Source organism: Sorex fumeus, unplaced genomic scaffold, assembly GCF_029834395.1.
Source record: "Sorex fumeus unplaced genomic scaffold, SorFum_2.1 ptg000128l, whole genome shotgun sequence".
Lineage (NCBI taxonomy): Eukaryota > Metazoa > Chordata > Mammalia > Eulipotyphla > Soricidae > Sorex > Sorex fumeus.
The window spans coordinates 9,581,177-9,599,185 of NW_026606185.1; the positions used below are offsets into that span (position 1 = coordinate 9,581,177).

At 38.9% G+C, this 18,009-nt stretch overlaps 1 protein-coding gene across 1 annotated transcript in view; it reads left to right on the forward strand.

Moving 5' to 3' along the window:
• COBL (cordon-bleu WH2 repeat protein) overlaps positions 1-14,376 on the forward strand; it is a 297,521-nt gene extending 283,145 nt beyond the window's left edge. The window contains exon 15 of the mRNA XM_056138339.1: positions 13,012-14,376. Within this exon, the coding sequence (XP_055994314.1) occupies positions 13,012-13,029 (18 nt within the window). The 3' untranslated portion in view covers positions 13,030-14,376. The remainder of the gene's footprint in view (positions 1-13,011) is intronic.
• The last annotated feature ends 3,633 nt before the right edge of the window (positions 14,377-18,009 follow it).

An 18,009-nucleotide genomic window follows, 5' to 3' on the forward strand; every position in this document is an offset into this window, starting at 1 on the left:
CTCCCCTATTCCCAGAAAGCTCTTTCCAGTCTTATCAGCTAGCCACCACTTCTCTTTGTTTCCCCGGATTAAATCAGGTCGTCAGTTTCTAGGGCAAATCAGCTTTCCTTTGTGATGCCATTCACAGTGTATATTTTTGTACAGTAGATGTTACTCAGTGTGAGTCTTACTTCACTGCCACAGCCTCAGCCCACCACATATCCTCAGCTCCAACACCCAGATGCTTAGGCTGTGAGGACGGCTCAGTACCTATTTGCTAGAAGAGAGAGAAAACTGCAGTGTTTCTCCAGAGTCCACATTAAGCTAGAGCAAAACACCTTCTTTCCTATGGAGAATCAGATTACTCTATTGAACTCCTCCAACCCTCAGTCACCGCTGCATTCTGCCCTTGACAGCCAGCGTCAGCTTTTCTGGCTCCCTGTCGACTTTGGTGCCCTTGAAGGACAGACTTATGTTCAGGCTGGGATATGGAACTTGAAATCGAGAACCCCATGGCTCCCTGAAAATTCTCTCCCTCTTCCCAACACTTGTCTCTCTCGCCTATTCACTTTACCTTTCTTCCATGTAAACATCAGTAATATTGTAGGTAAAAAGCAAAATGAAACTGAACTTTTTTTTAACTTAATTTTTTTTTTTTTTTTTGCTTTTTTGGATTACACCCAGCAATACTGGATTACACCCAGCAATACTGAGGGGTTGCTCCTGACTCTGCACTTAGAAATTAGTCCTGGCAGTGTTTGGAGAACCATATAGGATGCTGGGGATTGAACCCAGGTCAGCAGCTTGCAAGGCAAAAAACCCTACCCACTGTGCTATTGCTCTAGCCCCATGAAACTGAACTTTTACTTTGTGTGTTGGCTTAAAATTGCAAACCTTGCGACTTGGTTGATTTTCTTCTTATCCAAGCAAATACATTCCATTCTAGAACTTATTTATCTTGCAGCTGGAAGTTTATACCTTTTGACCCATTTACTCCTGGTCCTCTACCTCCCCCTCCACTCCTAGTAACTACAAATCTGAATACTTTTCTATGATTTTAAATAATTTTTATGATGGAAGCAGTAATCATGTGCATCAAAACTAATACCAATAAATACTAATCCTTTTATACCCATGTAGCTGTAATATTAAAGACTAATACTTTTTAATTTTCTACACATAAGTGAAATCATGCATTATTTGCATTTCTTTTAATTTTTCTTATTTAACATCCCCTGAGTTCATCTATGCTGTCACAACTAGATTTAACTTGTTTTTTTCTTGTTTTTAAATTTTTTAAATTTTAGGCACCATTACGTATAATCAATTAGCTCGAGTGGGCCCAGTAACGTCTCCATTTTGAGACTTGTTGTTACTATGTTTGGCATATTGAATACGTCATGGGTAGCTTGCCAGGCTTTGCCTAATATTTTAATGGCATGGTTTCATTAAATATTCTAGCACCACACTCTTCACCCGAGTGTCTCTTTCCTCCATTATTATCCCAGTGTACCCCCACCCCAACCTACTATAGCTTGCATCCCCCACGTAGTAACTTTAGTTCTGTGGACTAGCTCTCAGGTTCTGTCACCTTGGGAAATTTGTTATTTCCCTACTGTATTTCTTTATATCCCATAAATGAGAGTGTTATTATCTAACCTTATCCTTTTGACTAACTTCACTCACCATGACACTGTCCAAATCCATCCACATAGGAGCAAATTGTGTGAATTTGTCTAAAGAACATATACTATTCCATTGTGTATACATACTATGATTTATTATACTGTCATATGTTTTTTGACCCTTGGATCATTTCCAGATTTTGGCTATTGTTAAGTGTCTTTTCTGAATAGAGATTTTGTTCTTTGGGGTAGATGCCAAGAAAGGAAATTGGTAGATGCCAAGAAAGGAAGGTCAATTCTTAGTTTTTTCCAAAAGTATCATAATATTTTCCCAAAAGGTTGAACCAGTTGACATTCCCACTAGTCCACTTTCCCACAAATCCATGCCAAGACTTATCTTTGTCATTTGTGATGTGAGCCATTCTTGTTGTTGTTTTTTCTCATTGCTGTTTTAATTTGCATTTCTTATTGTTGTTTTATCTCAAAGTTGTCTTAATTTACATTTATCTGATGACAAGTGATGGAGAGCATTTTTTCATTTGTGAGTTGGCCATCAATATTTCTTCTTTGAGAAAGTTTCTACTCATCACTTCTTCACATTTTTATTAGGTTTTTATTTTTTGCTAAGGTTTAGACGTGCTTCATAATAGCTGGTGTGTTTACCCTTTGTCAGATGGCGAACAAATATTTTTTCCTAGTGTATAAGATGTCTTCTTATTCTGATCATTTTTTTGTGGGGTGGGGGAGCGCGGTAGAAGCTTCTTAATTTGATGTAGGCTCTTTGCTGGATGCCATTGGATTCAGAAAATGCCTCTAAATTCAGTGTCATGAAGAGCTGTGCCTAAATTTTCCTCAACATAATTTATGAATTCCAGCCTGATAATAGGTCTTCAGTGAATTTTGAGTTCACTTTTGTTCATGGTGTTAGATAGTGGTCTTAGTTTGTTTTTTTACCTGTGAACGACCAGTTTTCACAACACCATTTGTTGTAGTATTACTTTTTTCTCCACTTCATATTACTTGCTCCCTAACTGAAGACTACCTGTCCATATATCTGAGGATGTGTCTGTCTCTAGACTCTTAATTCTGTTCCATTGTCCTGAGTGTCTGTATTCATTACAGTACCATACTGTCTTGATTACCATAACTTTACAATATAATTTTGAAAAGTCTTTTTTTTACCTAGGGTTGGCTAGGATTGGTTATTCAGGGAGAGGTGTTATTACTCCATGTAAATTTCAACAGCATTTGTTCATTGTCTTTTAAAATATCATGGGAGTGTTTATAGGGATAGAATTGAATTTGTAAAGTGCTTTGGGTAGTATTATGATTTTGACAATTTTCTGGGGATATGTTCCATATCCTTATATCTTATTTTTCACTTTCTATTTTATTTGTATAAAGTTGTTCACAATAATTTATTACATTTAATATTCCAACACCAATCCCATCACCATTACACCTTCCCACCACCATATTTCAAGTGTTACCACCCAACCCTCAAAGCCTGCCCCCAAAGCAGGGCCTACATAATTTATTTTGTGTTGCTTGTTATGAATATTCTGCGAAAGGTAATCCAAAAAACTTTCCCTAGAATTAAGTGTGCATTTCACACTGGCGCAGACTCTGTGCCGGGCTGTTTTCACTCAGGGTGCCCCAGAGTGGGGCGGGTGAGAGCCCTCCCTGCCCCAAGGGACCCAGCACCAGCAGCCGACCTCCACTACCCAACCACCGCCACACTCCAGGCCTCTTTCTGCTCCAAGACACATTTTAAGACACTTCAGACCCATTTCCCATAATTACCACACCATATTTGATGAGGTTCTGATAGTAGGCAACAGGGCAACAGATCATAGAGAGAAATATATAAATATATGCCTCTTGGAGAGCCCTGCAAGCTACCAAGAGTATCCTGCCCACATGGGCAAAGCCTGGCAAGCTCCCCGTGGCATATTTGATATGCCAAAACCATTAACAACAACAGGTCTCATTCGTCTGATCCTGAAAGAGTCTCCAATTACTGGGAAAAGACAAGTAAGGAGAAGCTGCTAAAATCTCAGGGCAGGGAGGAATAGAGACGTTATTGGTGCCTGCTTGAGTAAATCGATGAACAATGGGGTGACAGTGATACCGTGATTTTACAATGGAGTCATAATTTTAAATACAGTTATATAGTTGAGTTAATTTAATTTTTTTTAACTGAATGAGGACTTTGGAGTCTGGAGGCATCTCTGCGGCCTGTTGCTCTCTGTTGATCTCTTCCAAGAGATTTATTTCTGAGTCTCTGGATCATGACTGTTAATTAGCTTATGTCGTGCCAGAGACAGTTCCTGGGCGTGACCCTCATACTACCTGGAAGCACAGGGAAAGGGGGAGGGGACACCCATTCCTGACTCCATGTGAACCTGGAGATTTCAATCACAAATCCCATATACCTGGGTGTTTCAACAGATTTACTCATGAATAAGGCTTGGCAGAGTCTGTGGAAATCAGTTGTGAGTACGGCAGTGATTGGGTTCTGGAGGTTTTTAGCTGCCAGGGCTAGTTGGGCCAGGTGGGGGGACCCCACCGGATTGCCCCGGATAAAACAGCTTGGCTTAGGGTCTGGAGGCATCTCTGCAGCATGTTGCTTATGTTGCTCTTTCCTGAGAAATTTATTTCTGAGTCCCTTATATCTTTATTCAAAGGTGGCATATAGTCTTTTATATAAGTATTACACTTTTGTTAGATTTATTCCCATACTTAATTTTTGAGGTGCAATTGTGAAATTTTTAAAAATATTTCTTCTATTTCACTGTTTACATATAAAAAGTCATATATTCAGTGTATTGATTTTGTAGCCTACAAATTTATAGGTTGATCCTTTCTAGGACCCTTTTTTAGAGTATTCAAGTTTTTGAAATATAGTATCTTTTATCTGCAAATAGTCATAGTTTGACTCTATTCCAGTATGAATACCTGTAATATTACCATCATGCATAATTGCTATGACAAGGAATTCTAACATTATATTATATACTATGGCAAGCTACCAAGAGTATCTCAACTACACGCCAAAGCCTAACAAGCTCCCTGTGACGTATTCAATATACCAAACACAGTAACAACAAGTCTCACGACGGAGACATTACTGGGCCCATTTGAGCAAACCAATGAACAACAGGAGGACAGTGCTACAGTGCTACTATATTGAATTAAATAGTGGGTTAATGAGTGTGATAAACCTTATATTGTGTCTGATCTTAGAAGGAAGAATTTCAGGTCTTTCATTTTCATTTTATGATGAGTATGATGAGTATGATGTTAGCTGTGGATATGTGATAAATGAATTTAACTATATTGAGAAAAATTCCTTCTACCCCTTCTTTTTAACTAAGTTTTTATTGAGTCACTATGACATGTACAGTTACAGAGTTGTCCTTGATAGGTTTTCAGTTATATAATTTTCCAACATCCTCCCTTCACAGTGTACATTCCTTGCCTATATCCTGCCCTGCCCATCCTGTCTCCATGGCAGACTCTTCTCTCTTCTCTCCTTCCATTTCTCCCCCTCTGCTTTTGGGTCTTATGGTTTAAAGTGTAGAAACTGAGAGATTATTATGTATATCCCCTTTACCTACTTTCAACACTCAATTTTTGTCCAGAGTTATCATTACTAAGTATTGTTGTCATACTGGTCCCTTCTCTATCCTAACCACCCTTTTCCCCACACACATTGTGACAAGCTTCTAACCATTGGCCAGCCATTCTGGCCCCCATTTTTCCTTGCCTTGGATATTAGTCTAATATTTTTTATATCCCACAAATGAGTGAAGTCATTCTATATCTGTCCTCTTTCACTCAACATGATAATCTCCATGTTCATCCATTTATAAGCAAATTTCATGACTTCATTTTTCCTAATAGCTACATAGTATTCCATTGTGTAAATATACCATAGCTTCTTTATCCAGTCATCTGTTCTTGGGCACTCAGGTTGTTTTCAGATTCTGGCTATTGTGAATATTACTGCAATGAACACAGAAGTGCAGCTGATGTTTCTGATATGTGTTTTGGGGCCCCTAGATATATTCCCAGGAGCAGTATTGATGGGTCATATTGAAGTCAACTTCTAGTTTTTTTGAGGAATGCCAATATTGTTTCCAAAAAGACTGGACCAACCAACATTCCTACCAGCAGTAAATGAGAGTTCTTTTCCACCTGCATACATGCCAACATATGCAGATAGAAAAGGTGGTTGTTTTTGTTCTTTTGATGTGTGCCAGACTCTGTGGTATGAGATATCTCACTGTTTTGATTTTCATTTCCCTGATGATAAATAATGTAGAAAATTTTTTATATGCTTTTTGGCCATTTCTATTTCTTCTTTAAAAGGAAGTTGCTGTTCATCTCTTCTTCCAATTATTTTATGGGGTTGATTTTTTTTCTTGTAATTTACCTGTGCCTTATATATCTTGAATATTAATCCCTAATCAGATGTGTGTTAGAAAAATATTTTTTCCCATTTCATGTGCTTTCTTTGTATCCTGGCCATCATTTCCTTTGAGGTGCATAAGCTTTGTAGCTTAATGTCATGCCATTTGTTTATCCTTGCTTTGACTTGCTTGGTCAGTGGTGTTTCATCCTAGAAGATCCCTTTAGCTTCAGTGTCATAGAGAGTTCTACATACTCTTTCCTCTATGTACCTTATGTATTCAGGTCTGATATTGAGGTCCTTAATTCATTTTTATTTGGCTTTTGTGCATGCTATTAGAAAGAGGTCTGAGTTTATTTTGTCTGCATGTAGCTGACCAGTATTCCCAATACTTGATTGAGGGGTGTGATATTTTTAATGTATTGTTGGATTTTTCAAATATTTTGTTGTGGTTTGGTGCATCTATATTCATTAAGGTTTATGTCTGTTGTTTTCTTCTTCAGTGGTGTCTGTCTGCTTTTGGTATCAGGGTAATATTTTCCTCATGGAAATAGGGAGGGTTAAAATAAGAATCCAAAAATTTATCCATTTCTTTTAAATTCTCCAATTTCATGATTTTTTAAAGATTTTTTTTAAAGATTTTTCCTAGCAACCAGATGATCCTTTGAATCAGTGGCATCTGTTGTGACAGCTCCCTTCATTTCTGTTCTATCCAGTAGTGATAGAGCATTGTCAGTCTCCTGCTATCAAGTTGCTATCAGTTTCTTTATTCATGTCTCTTAATAGTTGTTTTAAATGTTTTGATGAACCATCATTAAGCACATGAGGTACATTATGTGATGGACTACCATTAAGAGTGTGAGTTCTTCTTGATATATGTATCCCTTGATCATTAAGAAGTGACCATTACTGCCCCTTACAACCTTTTTTAATTTGAATTTTATGTTCTGTGATATAAGTATAGGCACCCTGGTATTTTTAAAGTTACTACTTGACTATTAGACTGTTCTCCAGCCTTTGATAGAGCATTTTTTAACATGTGAGGCTCACAGTTCCATCTCCAGGATGAAGAAAGCAAAAAAATAAGATAAGAAATAAAAAATAAAGCAAAAAGTGGTTTAATAAACTTCTTATTTCTACCCTTAAGAGTTGATAATGACATATAATATTTCTACCTTTAAGAGTTGATAATGACATATAATATCATCTGATTTGCCTGATCATATATCTAACCACCTACATGCCTTTCCCATATATTTTGTTTCTCATGAATCTGAAAGAATATTACAAACATCCCTGTTATCCAGTTACCTTAATCCTAAATAGATTAGTATGGATATAATTATAATTTGTTATTTATAGTTACCTTCAAGATAAAATATATGTACAGTGAAATGTGCATATCCCTGTAAGTACCATTTGAAGAGTTCAAAATACATATTTACACCCCCCACCCCCACTGAGTTGGATCTTTGGACAAACATTGGGGGTTTGTCTTCATATGCATGTAGAGGCTGCTGCATGGAGATATGTGGTAAGGGAGGCATGTCTTCTGTGTGGCTCACAGCAGGGCTGCATGTACCAAGATCTCAGGGTAGATTTAGAGGAGAGTTCAGGTGGAGAGGGCAAGTCACAAGGCTACACTGGCCCAAACACAGACACACTAGTTCAGACATGACCTACATGGCTGACTGTACAGAGGAGGAGAAATCAAACAAAACTTTAAAAATCTATCTAATTCCCACGTGTTTTAAATCCAGACTGAGGGATAAGAACTTAAATAAGGAATCAAAGTTAAGGTTCAGGTACTGGATTTCCTATCCCATCAAATTATGGAAGCTCTCTATAAAATGAAAGGAGCATTCATTTTCAAGTTCTTGAGCATCAGGAAACGATAATAAGGGTCCTTCAAGATAATAAGCAAACAAGGTATGTCCTATTGATCGTGATGGCCCAGACCATAGTACAGTAGAATAAACCCAACAGAATACCTGAGCTGAGGAGCAGAGTGCTGAGTCTGCGGTGAGTAAGGCAGATGCAGTTTACAGAATAGTCCCAGAGAGGACATGGCAGCGAGAATTGAGAACCCAGAAACCTTCAGAGGCCCCCTGGTATAATCAGTGGTCAGCCAGTCAGCATCTGCATTGAAACTAGGAGGAACTGTATGATGGCATTAGCTAGAGCAGCATTTGGAGCTCACACAAATACCTGTTTTTACCAGTCTAATCAGAAAACTATACAACTTCTGAGCTTTGCACAGAATACTCAAAGGGCCTCAGTTGTGGGCAATAATTGGATTCAGTTAAGATGAAACATACTGCACAGCAAATCAGGAGAAACTGCTTCTGCATTACTGAATTCAAAAACAAATTTCAGGTATATTTGTAGCAATACATCAATATCAAGCAGCAAACAAATTGAAATTGACAATGTCTGTATTAATTTCAAGACTAACTGGTAAGTAGAGAAGCAAAAAAAAGAAGAAACTTTATAAGCTAAAAATTAGTTCATCATAACTTTCCCAAAACATCTGCTACTGCAAAACAATGATTTTCATAGTATCATAAACTATATCTCAATAAAGAAATGAATAAATAAAAATGTAAACAGTAAATAAAAATAATGTCTCTAAAATGGATGACACAGATATTAGAATTGACAGTTAATAAAACAGATAGAATATTACTATATTTAATAATTTCAAGCAATATCAAGTGTATTTTGTGTCAGTAGTATTATAGATCAATAACAAAATGATTTCTAGAAAGCTCCAAAACTTTGGAAACTGAATAGCAGTTTTATATTGCCCATGGGCAAAAGCAAAAAGTCAAAAGAACAATTTGAAAGTACATTGAACCAAATTTAATATTTAAAGGTAAAATAAAATCTTTGAAAATTGCACTATTTGGGGGAATTCTGTAGAACCACCTTGTAATATTAGAGAAAAAAGAACTCAGATTAGTGACTACTTCCTTTCACCTTGAGAAACTAGAAAAAGAAGTGCAAACAAAGCTGGAACAATAGTGCATCAAGTAAGGTGCTTGCCTTGCATGCTGCTGACATGAGTTTGATCCCCATCTTCCCATATGGTTCCCTGTGCCTTCCGAGCAGAGCCAAGAGTAAGCCCTGACCACTGCCAGGTGTCACCTGAAAAAGAAAAAGTGCAGACATTAAACCTCAAGTAAGCTTAAGAAAACACAGGCAAGAGCAGAACTCATTAAAAGAATAGAAAAAAAATTAAGAAAATGGAAGCCACACACTACAACTACATATTTACCATTTACAACACATATAAAGAATACCCAATATAATAAATAAAATAATAATGCAGTTATCAGATATTCATCAAGAATATCTTCAGATATACCTTAGGAACATGAAAAGATGCTTCACTCTTTGTTCATTATAGATAAGTAAATTTTAAAAAATGAAACAATACATGTTTGAAACATCAATATATCTGCCTAAATGGGAAAAGTAAAGTTTTTAAATGGCAGTATGGAGAATTGCCAAGATGTGGAAAAACTAAAACTTTAAACCTATGATTCTGTAAGTCTAGTCATTCTACTACTAGATGTTAACCCCCCAAAAAATTAAAGCATACACATATATAAAACTTGCATCACATACAGTATTCGAAACAGTTTGTAATTGTTTCAAACTAGAAACAATGAAATTCTAAATTTCACCCACTAAAGATTGATTTGAATGAATGAATCCATACAGTGAATTACTACTCAGAAATCAAAAGAATATTGGTGTGTGTAACAACACATGAATCTCAAAATAATTACATTAAGTAAAAGAAACTAGACCAAAATATAGTGCATAATGTATTCTTCCATTTCTATAAAATACTATCACTGTAGCACTGTCCTCCCGTTGTTCATAGATTTTGCTCGAGCGGGCACCAGTAACATCTCCATTGTGAGACTTGTTGTTACTGTTTTTGGCATATCAAAAATGTCACAGGGAGCTTTCCAGGCTCTACTGTGCAGGCAGGATATTCTCAGTAGCTTGCCAGTCTCTCCGAGAGGGATGGGGGAATCGAACCCAGGTCGGCCATGTGCAAGGCAAACACCCTACCCACTGTGCCATTGCTCCAGCCCTATAAAATACTAGAAGACACAAATGAATTGTATTGATAAAATATTAGTGTTTTTCTAGATGTAGAGATGAGGAAGAGATAAAAAGAGAAATGGGGATACTCCTTGTAGTATCCCCGTTTGGAGTGAAGGATGTTCATTACATTGATGGTCACAGTGATTCCTTGGATATAAACATATACATAATATATCAACTGTAATCCTTTAAATATATGTATCTTTATCCTATCAAATAATTTGTTAAAATATCAACTTCAAATGTGATTTTTAAATACTTCACCTTCAATACCTCACCTTCATCTAGATACACCATCCATCCATAAAGTCACTTATCCACTCTCGTCATCTCTCTACCTCACTCCCTACCCTGGGGCATGATGGTCAAGGTTAACCATACTGCCAGATTTGTTGAAGAGCATCCCTATATTCTGTAGATTTTCAAGGATCAGAAACATGGGATAAATATGTCATTAGTATCATGTTAGTTGCATTTTTAAAATAGTAATTCTGGTGTTTTTCTTCAGTCTGTGGGCATATTTTCTCTGACTTCTATTTTCTTGACTTGAATATTCTGTAGTGAATTTATCTTGTTTGTTTCTTTGGGGACCATACATGGCAGTGCTCAGGGCTTGTTCATGACTCTGTGCTCAGAGACCACTCTTGTAGGAGCTCAGGGGACCATATGGGAGCCAGGAATTGAACCCATTTTAGCCACATGCATGGCAAGTGCCCTACTCACTGTGCTATTACTCTGGCCCCGTCTTAACATTTTTTTATCAGATGAACAACATGAACCATTGCTTTAATGTTATAGAGGTTTCTTGCCTCTAATAGTGCCTCACGTTTGAAGAAAACATATTAACCTGTTGATGCCAAGAGTGCAATTGTGTTAATTAAACCACATTCAAGTGTGATCCACTGGTGGTTCATGTTGGCATGTACATGTCAAACTTATTTGAAAGTATTATATGTTCACATACATGTTCATATACATTTCCCACCTTCCCTCTGCTTCTCTGAGCAGTGCTTGATGTTGTTCTCCCCACCAATGTTACTTCCTCTCTGCCATCTAAGTCAACGTGCTCCAGACCCTCTCTTGTCACCACCCACAGTTTCTAGACGCCTTTTCTCTATCCAAATCTGTATAGGGAAACACTTGACTTCTCTTCTTCCAAATATGTTTTGTCCCTGCCTAATCCTCTCACCACCTCCTGGTTACTGATGACCCCAAATTCTTTATCCATATCTGTTCTGTGCATCCCTTCTGTCTTGGAATCCCTCCTGGGAATTCAGTGTGTACTCAACAGGCTTAAACTCAGTTGGCTTCCAATGAAGTCCTTCAGTGTCAACCCCATCCCTGAACCAGGCCTCATTACTATCCTGTTCTTAAAGGCCTCATTACTATCCTGTTCTTAAAGGTGGTTGAAATATAGGGGAAGCTGATGGAGCTGGAGCACTGGAAACTGGTATGTTAGACAAGTAGAGAGACAGGTCAGAAGCTGTTTGCTCAGACGGCTCAGTGGAAATTGCTACTTACTTATATGATCTTGAGTATGGTATACTGGATTCTCATCTTCATATTGGAGGTGATAACTACAGTAATGATAATGGCAATAATGCAGTACACATTTGATTGAGCTGAAGTTGTAATGCAATAAATCATGCAATACCTTGCTTCCTCTTCAAGCCTGAGTTCCACCTTGAATGTGTTTTGTTTTTATGTCTTTGCTTGTCTTTATGTTCTTTTGCTTGCTTTTTCAACTCTAGAGAAGCCTGTGTTCTCTCTTTAACACGTGCTTTCTCTCTCTCTCTCTCTCCCCTCACATCGTTCTAAGTCTCAAAAAATCTATCTTTCTTCACATACATACATACAAGGAGAGAGAGATAATGCTTGCAATTGTATGATTTTGGCACATATTATGTTTAAAAAACATTCATGTTTTTAAAAAAATCTGTGAATAATTATGTCTAATCACAAATCTGCTCAGTTTAGAGTATGTTGAACTCAGTGAAACTAGAGTAGTAAATCCAGTGTTATTTTCAAGTCTTCCTCATTAATTAATTTATTCTTTTATTAAGGAATAATTCACTTGCTCTTTAAAATGCTGTTTAAAGTTTGCCATTAGAGGCACTGATATATCTCCTTCCAAATTCTGCAAATCAAATATTTTGCAGTTGAGCTTTCACAGGAGGATGAAAGGCTAAACTGTGTGTTGAAGTTTGTGCTTTCTCATCAAATAAATAAGGAACCTGGGTATTTTCATTCATTCACTCATTACATAAACATTCAGCACATGGTGAGTTCGTACCCAGAGAAAGAGTGGAGAGTTCAACGTGTTCCCTTTCGCAAGGAACTCCCACTGCAACCCTAAGAGAAACACAGATGTTGGACACCAATACAGGCTTGGGTTGCCAACAACATAAGGCAGCAGTGATTGGATTGGCTACTTGACATGAGCAGAAGATACTTTCATGGGGAGAGTATGATTACCTATTACTGAAGAAAGAATAGTGTTTTTCCAAAATTAAAGGGATAACCACCCCCCAAAAAAGAACCATCTCCAGAGACAGGACCAGAGGAAGGAAAACTACTGGAAGTTCAGATGGTATCTGGCAGCCCTGGGATAGCTGCAAATGTAACACAGTCCATCAGATCCGTCATCTCTCTCCTGAATGTTGTGGCATGGCACTGAAATCTGTAAGACATACTTGTGCTTCTGTGTGTTCCTTTTTGACCTCTAAGGATTATGGGTGTCAGTGCATGTGAAAAATTGGTGTGTTGGAAAGTAATAATGCAAGGATGGATAAGCCCATAGCTCCTTAGCATTCAAATACACATGTGCTTGCTTATATCACATCCTGAGTAACTGAGACTGTCTTCATGCAGGTGCCTTTGCTCGTGTGATTCAGACCGAAGATCAGATGTGGCAGAAACCCACCATCACCGCTCAAGAATACTATATTCAAGAGTCATAAAAATTTTGTGTGCTCTCTTGTCTATAGGCCAAAACTTGAGGTGTTGATTATCAGTCCTATATATTGCAAAGGTGGAGAAGTCTATGTTTCTCCGCTACACAGTTTGTGTGCCAAGTAAATGCATTTTGCCTCTGAATATTTTAAGTTGCCAATAACCAATTCTTGTTGGCAGGTTAACGGTATATAAATGCTGGTACCCAACACTACCAAATAATTATATTAATGGGCAATGTGGAAAAAGTCATGCCTTATATCAGTTTGGAACCTTTAAGACTTTGACCACATTTGAATGATTAAAACCATCTAGTTATTTAAAATCTTAAATTCTAGGGGAAATACATCAATCAATGGAAATAATCAGACTATCATCATGCTGCATGGTACTATATGTATATATGTATACATATATATATATATCTTGATAGTAAGAAAAAAGTGGAGGCATCTTCAAAGGTGATTTTGTTGAGTGAAACTATTGGATTGTTTATTCCTCAAAAATGTGGTATTAAAGCTTCACAGAGGGTCACTGATCATAATCTGATCGACTATATTTTTTAAATCAACTGTGTTCATCCAAATAAAAATCACATGACATATGGGCAGAGGCATGTTTATTAAGTCTCTAAATACCGTGATGATTGGTATCAGAATGACAGTGGAATCCATGTCACTGCCCTCCAAACTCTACAGCTCTTCCCAGCGGCTGTGAAGTAGAGCAGATTTCTCCAAGGAAAGCCACGTATTGAGCCCTTGACTTCCCTAGGAGCCTTGACAGTCGTGCCTGGCCAGAGGGGGATGGGGAGTAAGGCAGGGCAGGAGTCTGTGTCACCAAGATTGGATCAACTTGTGCTAATATTTCACAACTGGGTTTCATTCTTTATGCTTTTGCCCAACAGATGCTTTTGCCCACAAAGTTCCCTGTGTCCTATGGCAGATCTCTCATAATATTCAGCCACTAGTATTTATAATAATGTTTAAAGAATAATTTATCACATCTAGATCTAAAACATTTTGTTATACTGAAATAAGAGCTCTTTAGGAGATTAATAGGAATCAAGAGGAATTCATGAAATCAAGTTTCAATCTTAAGGAAACAACAAACTTGGTGAGATCACTTGACTGTTTCAAAAACTATTTCTGATCAAATAGAATGGAAACTTGGCTCCTTGTTGTCTGATTAAAGGCATTACCTTTCTCAGTATGGCAGGAGCATCTAGCCAAGCATCTTGCTCCAAGTCTCACTGTATCTACTGTTTGTCTTTCGTGCCACAAATAAAGGAAAATGAAATGGTCGCCTCTGTGTGAGTTTTATTGCTTCTTACCACTATTTATTCAGATAGTCTATCCCCAAGGCAGAAAGGAGAGATTCATTTTATTCAGTCGGTCAATATTTATGACCATGTGAGATCTGTGGGCACATGCTACCACGCGAAAAGCATATGATCACTGAATCCTTCCCTGTCCATATTAGAGTGGAGGAGATAGGATGTAATGACATAGGTGAGAAAGATGTTGAATGCATGTAGATACTGGGAAGTTGATAATATCTTCAGAAAAGGGAATTAAGAATAGATAGCTTGCGTCTTGATGCAGAGACTTCTCTTTATTTCTGTTAGGAATTCAAGAAATAAGAAATATTTCCTGCAGGAAATGAGAAAGCGAACTGAGTGTATAACTGATGAAGGTAGAGCAAGCACAGTTGCCCTGAAGCAGGGTTTGCTGAGTATTGGAGCAACTGGAAGGAGGTACTGCAGAAGAACAGATAACAGTGCAAAGATGTGCTTTCCCTGAGTGCTGTCCCCACTTTAACATGCCACTTGGTGCCCTCATTTCTCAAAGTAGCCCTATTCCATATCCAGACCTTGAGACATGTAAAGGACTGCATGCATTCCAAAACTTAGAACTCGTGCGCTCCTTTCTTCCTTGTGCATTTTCTCTGCCAAAAAAGCACAGTGTTCCCCTTGCACTTCCCACCACTCTAATTGGAAAATCCAAGGCACTGTTCTTAACACAGTCCTCTGTGGTCAAGTCCTTGTCACTCCCCAGCAAGCTCACCTCTGCCAGTCAGCTCTACTCTTCCCACATGCATCATTCCTCAGCTCAAACTAACACCTGCAACTCCAGCCAGGTACTTAGGGTATAGGAAGTGGGACTTCCCCCCCCCCCCCCATGAGGGCACACACCCTCTGCTCATCATAAGAAACTCACTTCCTTGGTGCTCTAGTCACAAAGATTAGCTCCCTCCCCTCTGAATTGCACCTTGTCACTTCCTGCTGCTATAAGGTATTTAGACCCACTCTATTTCTTTGGCCTCTCTTTTAAGTGTTTAAGAACCTTAAATTCCTAACAGTTTCAGCTTTCCCCTTTTGTCTCCATCACTCAGAATACTACAGCAAAAAGGCCACAGTCAAGGGCCTAAACCATATATATTTATTTCACACAGTTCTCAAGGATGGAAATTCCAAAAAGGGACTAGGAGACCCTGGTGGTGATGAGGACATGCTCCATTTTTTGCAGACTCCCAGGGCTTGTGCGATGGAGAGAAAAACAACCCTCTCCTTTTTCTTTCAAAGGGACTCAGTGCCAGCATAGGAGGTCCATCACAACCTAATATCTGATACCCTAACTCCCTCCAAAGTTCTTTACCTCCAATTCCCCACTTGCCTCCAACACCATACTATTATGGCATTAAAACTTCAACATACTAATTTGGGGAAGCAAAGAAAACAATTAAGAGCAGTTTTTAGCTGCAACTTAGGACTAAATGCAGAGTTAATGTGAAACAAACCTTCTTGAACCGTGATCCTCTGGGTGATGTGTCTGGCTCAGTAGAGGGGGCAGTGGAGAGCTAGACTTGTCCAAGTTTGAATCAGACTCTCATGGTTTGGCCCTGGAACAGATTTCTTGATTTGGAGGTTATAGCAGGCAAAGGTATGTTTGGTAATTGTAGCTGTTACTAAAAGGGGGACGGAGAGAGAGAGAGAGACAGAGAGAGAGAATAAAAATCCTGCCACCCAACCATCTTCTTCCCATGTTCAGACTCAATGGCTTCCCTTATTCCTTCATATCTCACCCACAGGGAAGGGGAGACAGAGCCTTATACCTAGCTCTTGACGTTGGTTGTACAGTATCTCTGTCTTGAAAAAAATGAGCTGTTTCAGTCCAGTGCACTGGAATTTCAGGACTGTTATCAAATTAGCATTTCACCCTCAGAGACAAGAGAGGGCAGGAGAGGAGAAGGGGGGCCGGAGTCAGAGAAGGGAAAGAATCCCAGGAACCTCCAGAAGTTATAGGCACGTGGCAAGTCTCCTTGGGTATGAGAAATGCAAGGGCATTCTGCCCCAGATTATTTCCATTCTGCCCCAGATTATTTCCACTTCCCAGGATTGGGATCGCTGCATACACTAAGTATTTCTCTGGAAATGTAAACGGAATCTATTTCAAGCTGAAGGATCAATAAGCAATTAAATGGTACCAGCTCATGTTTAACCATGATTTTCCAGTTTGACTCAAGTTGTATAAGTATAGCTTGCCAGAGCTGACCCACAACACTTTCTGCACCCTGTGAACCAGCATTTGTTCTATTATTTAACTCTGAGCCCTTCAGTCTGGACTGTATGGTGGGTCTGGCTTTGATAGACCCAACCAGAAAGGCAAAGTACTGAGTCTAAAACAAAGTCATGATTTCTTTCACCAAAACCAACTTATGAGTGACTATTAATGCCACTCAGCTTCACTATCCGCCCTCCTTCATTCCCTCCGAACAGTAAGTCACTTATACTTTTTGCAGCACACCATATAGGCTGGTTCCATGTTAGGCCTAAGAAATCTATACATCATCTGAACCTTTTATCTCCTGTGAGAAAACCATTCGTGATTACCTTCCCTGGTACCTCTGTTGTTGTGGTCTCTATACACTGGAACCCACCAATATCTGGGAAAGTATTTCCAAGATATATGGGGTCTACAAAACCAGAACATAGCATTGATGTTACAGTTGTTGAACTGGACCAACCCCAATATGAATATGACAACTTCTCACTGAGCCCAGCCAGCTCAGGACAGGGCAGGCTACCTACGGAGGGGTGGTAAACTGATGGCACTAGACCTGGGGAGGAGGAGAGAGAAAATAGAGTGTCAGAGTTCAGGTGAGAAGATATCAATATCCAGGGTCCAGTAGATATAGAATGATGCCAAAATGAACCTCCAGGAAAACTTTCTGAACTCTGGTTCTAGTCCTGGAGTCCAGGTGGGATACTTGGGTGCAGGAAGAACATGTAATCCAGATGGGTCCCTGGAATTGAGGAAGGCCCTAGAGCCAAGCAGAGCCCTGGAGATGAGATGGTGTCCTAGGGTGGTGAGGTAACCATGTTCTCATGGTGCAGCCTGGGTGTAGTGCTCTGAGCCCAGGATCATTGTACCCCACTGTTTAGAGTGATGGTATCTCTGCAATAAGAATTAACAATCATCTCTCTGTTGGACATCTATATTAAAGCACTTTAGTTACAAAGAGGTTCACCTTTTGGGGGGGCTGGTGGTCAAAGGAACACCTTCCAAGTGGTATTCAGGATGCCTGGGAGCCCCTCTCAATGACTCTCGCTAACCTGTCTGACAGTTCAGTGATTGGGTCCAAGAATGTGGCAGTTCTTTGACCCTACAGTAATAAAAATCCCCCAAGTCATCCTCGCCACGATCAGGGGCCTCTGGGGCACAGTAGAGTACTTGGTGGCCTCCATGTCTGCAGTTAGTGTAGCTCAGAGGACCATGTAATGCCATGATCATATTTTGGTCAGGTGCATGCAAGGCAATCACCTTAACTATTTATTTATTTACTTATCTAATTTACACCCAATGGGCTCAAGGATTACTCCTATACTCAGGGATCTATATGCAAAGATGTCTCTGGCAA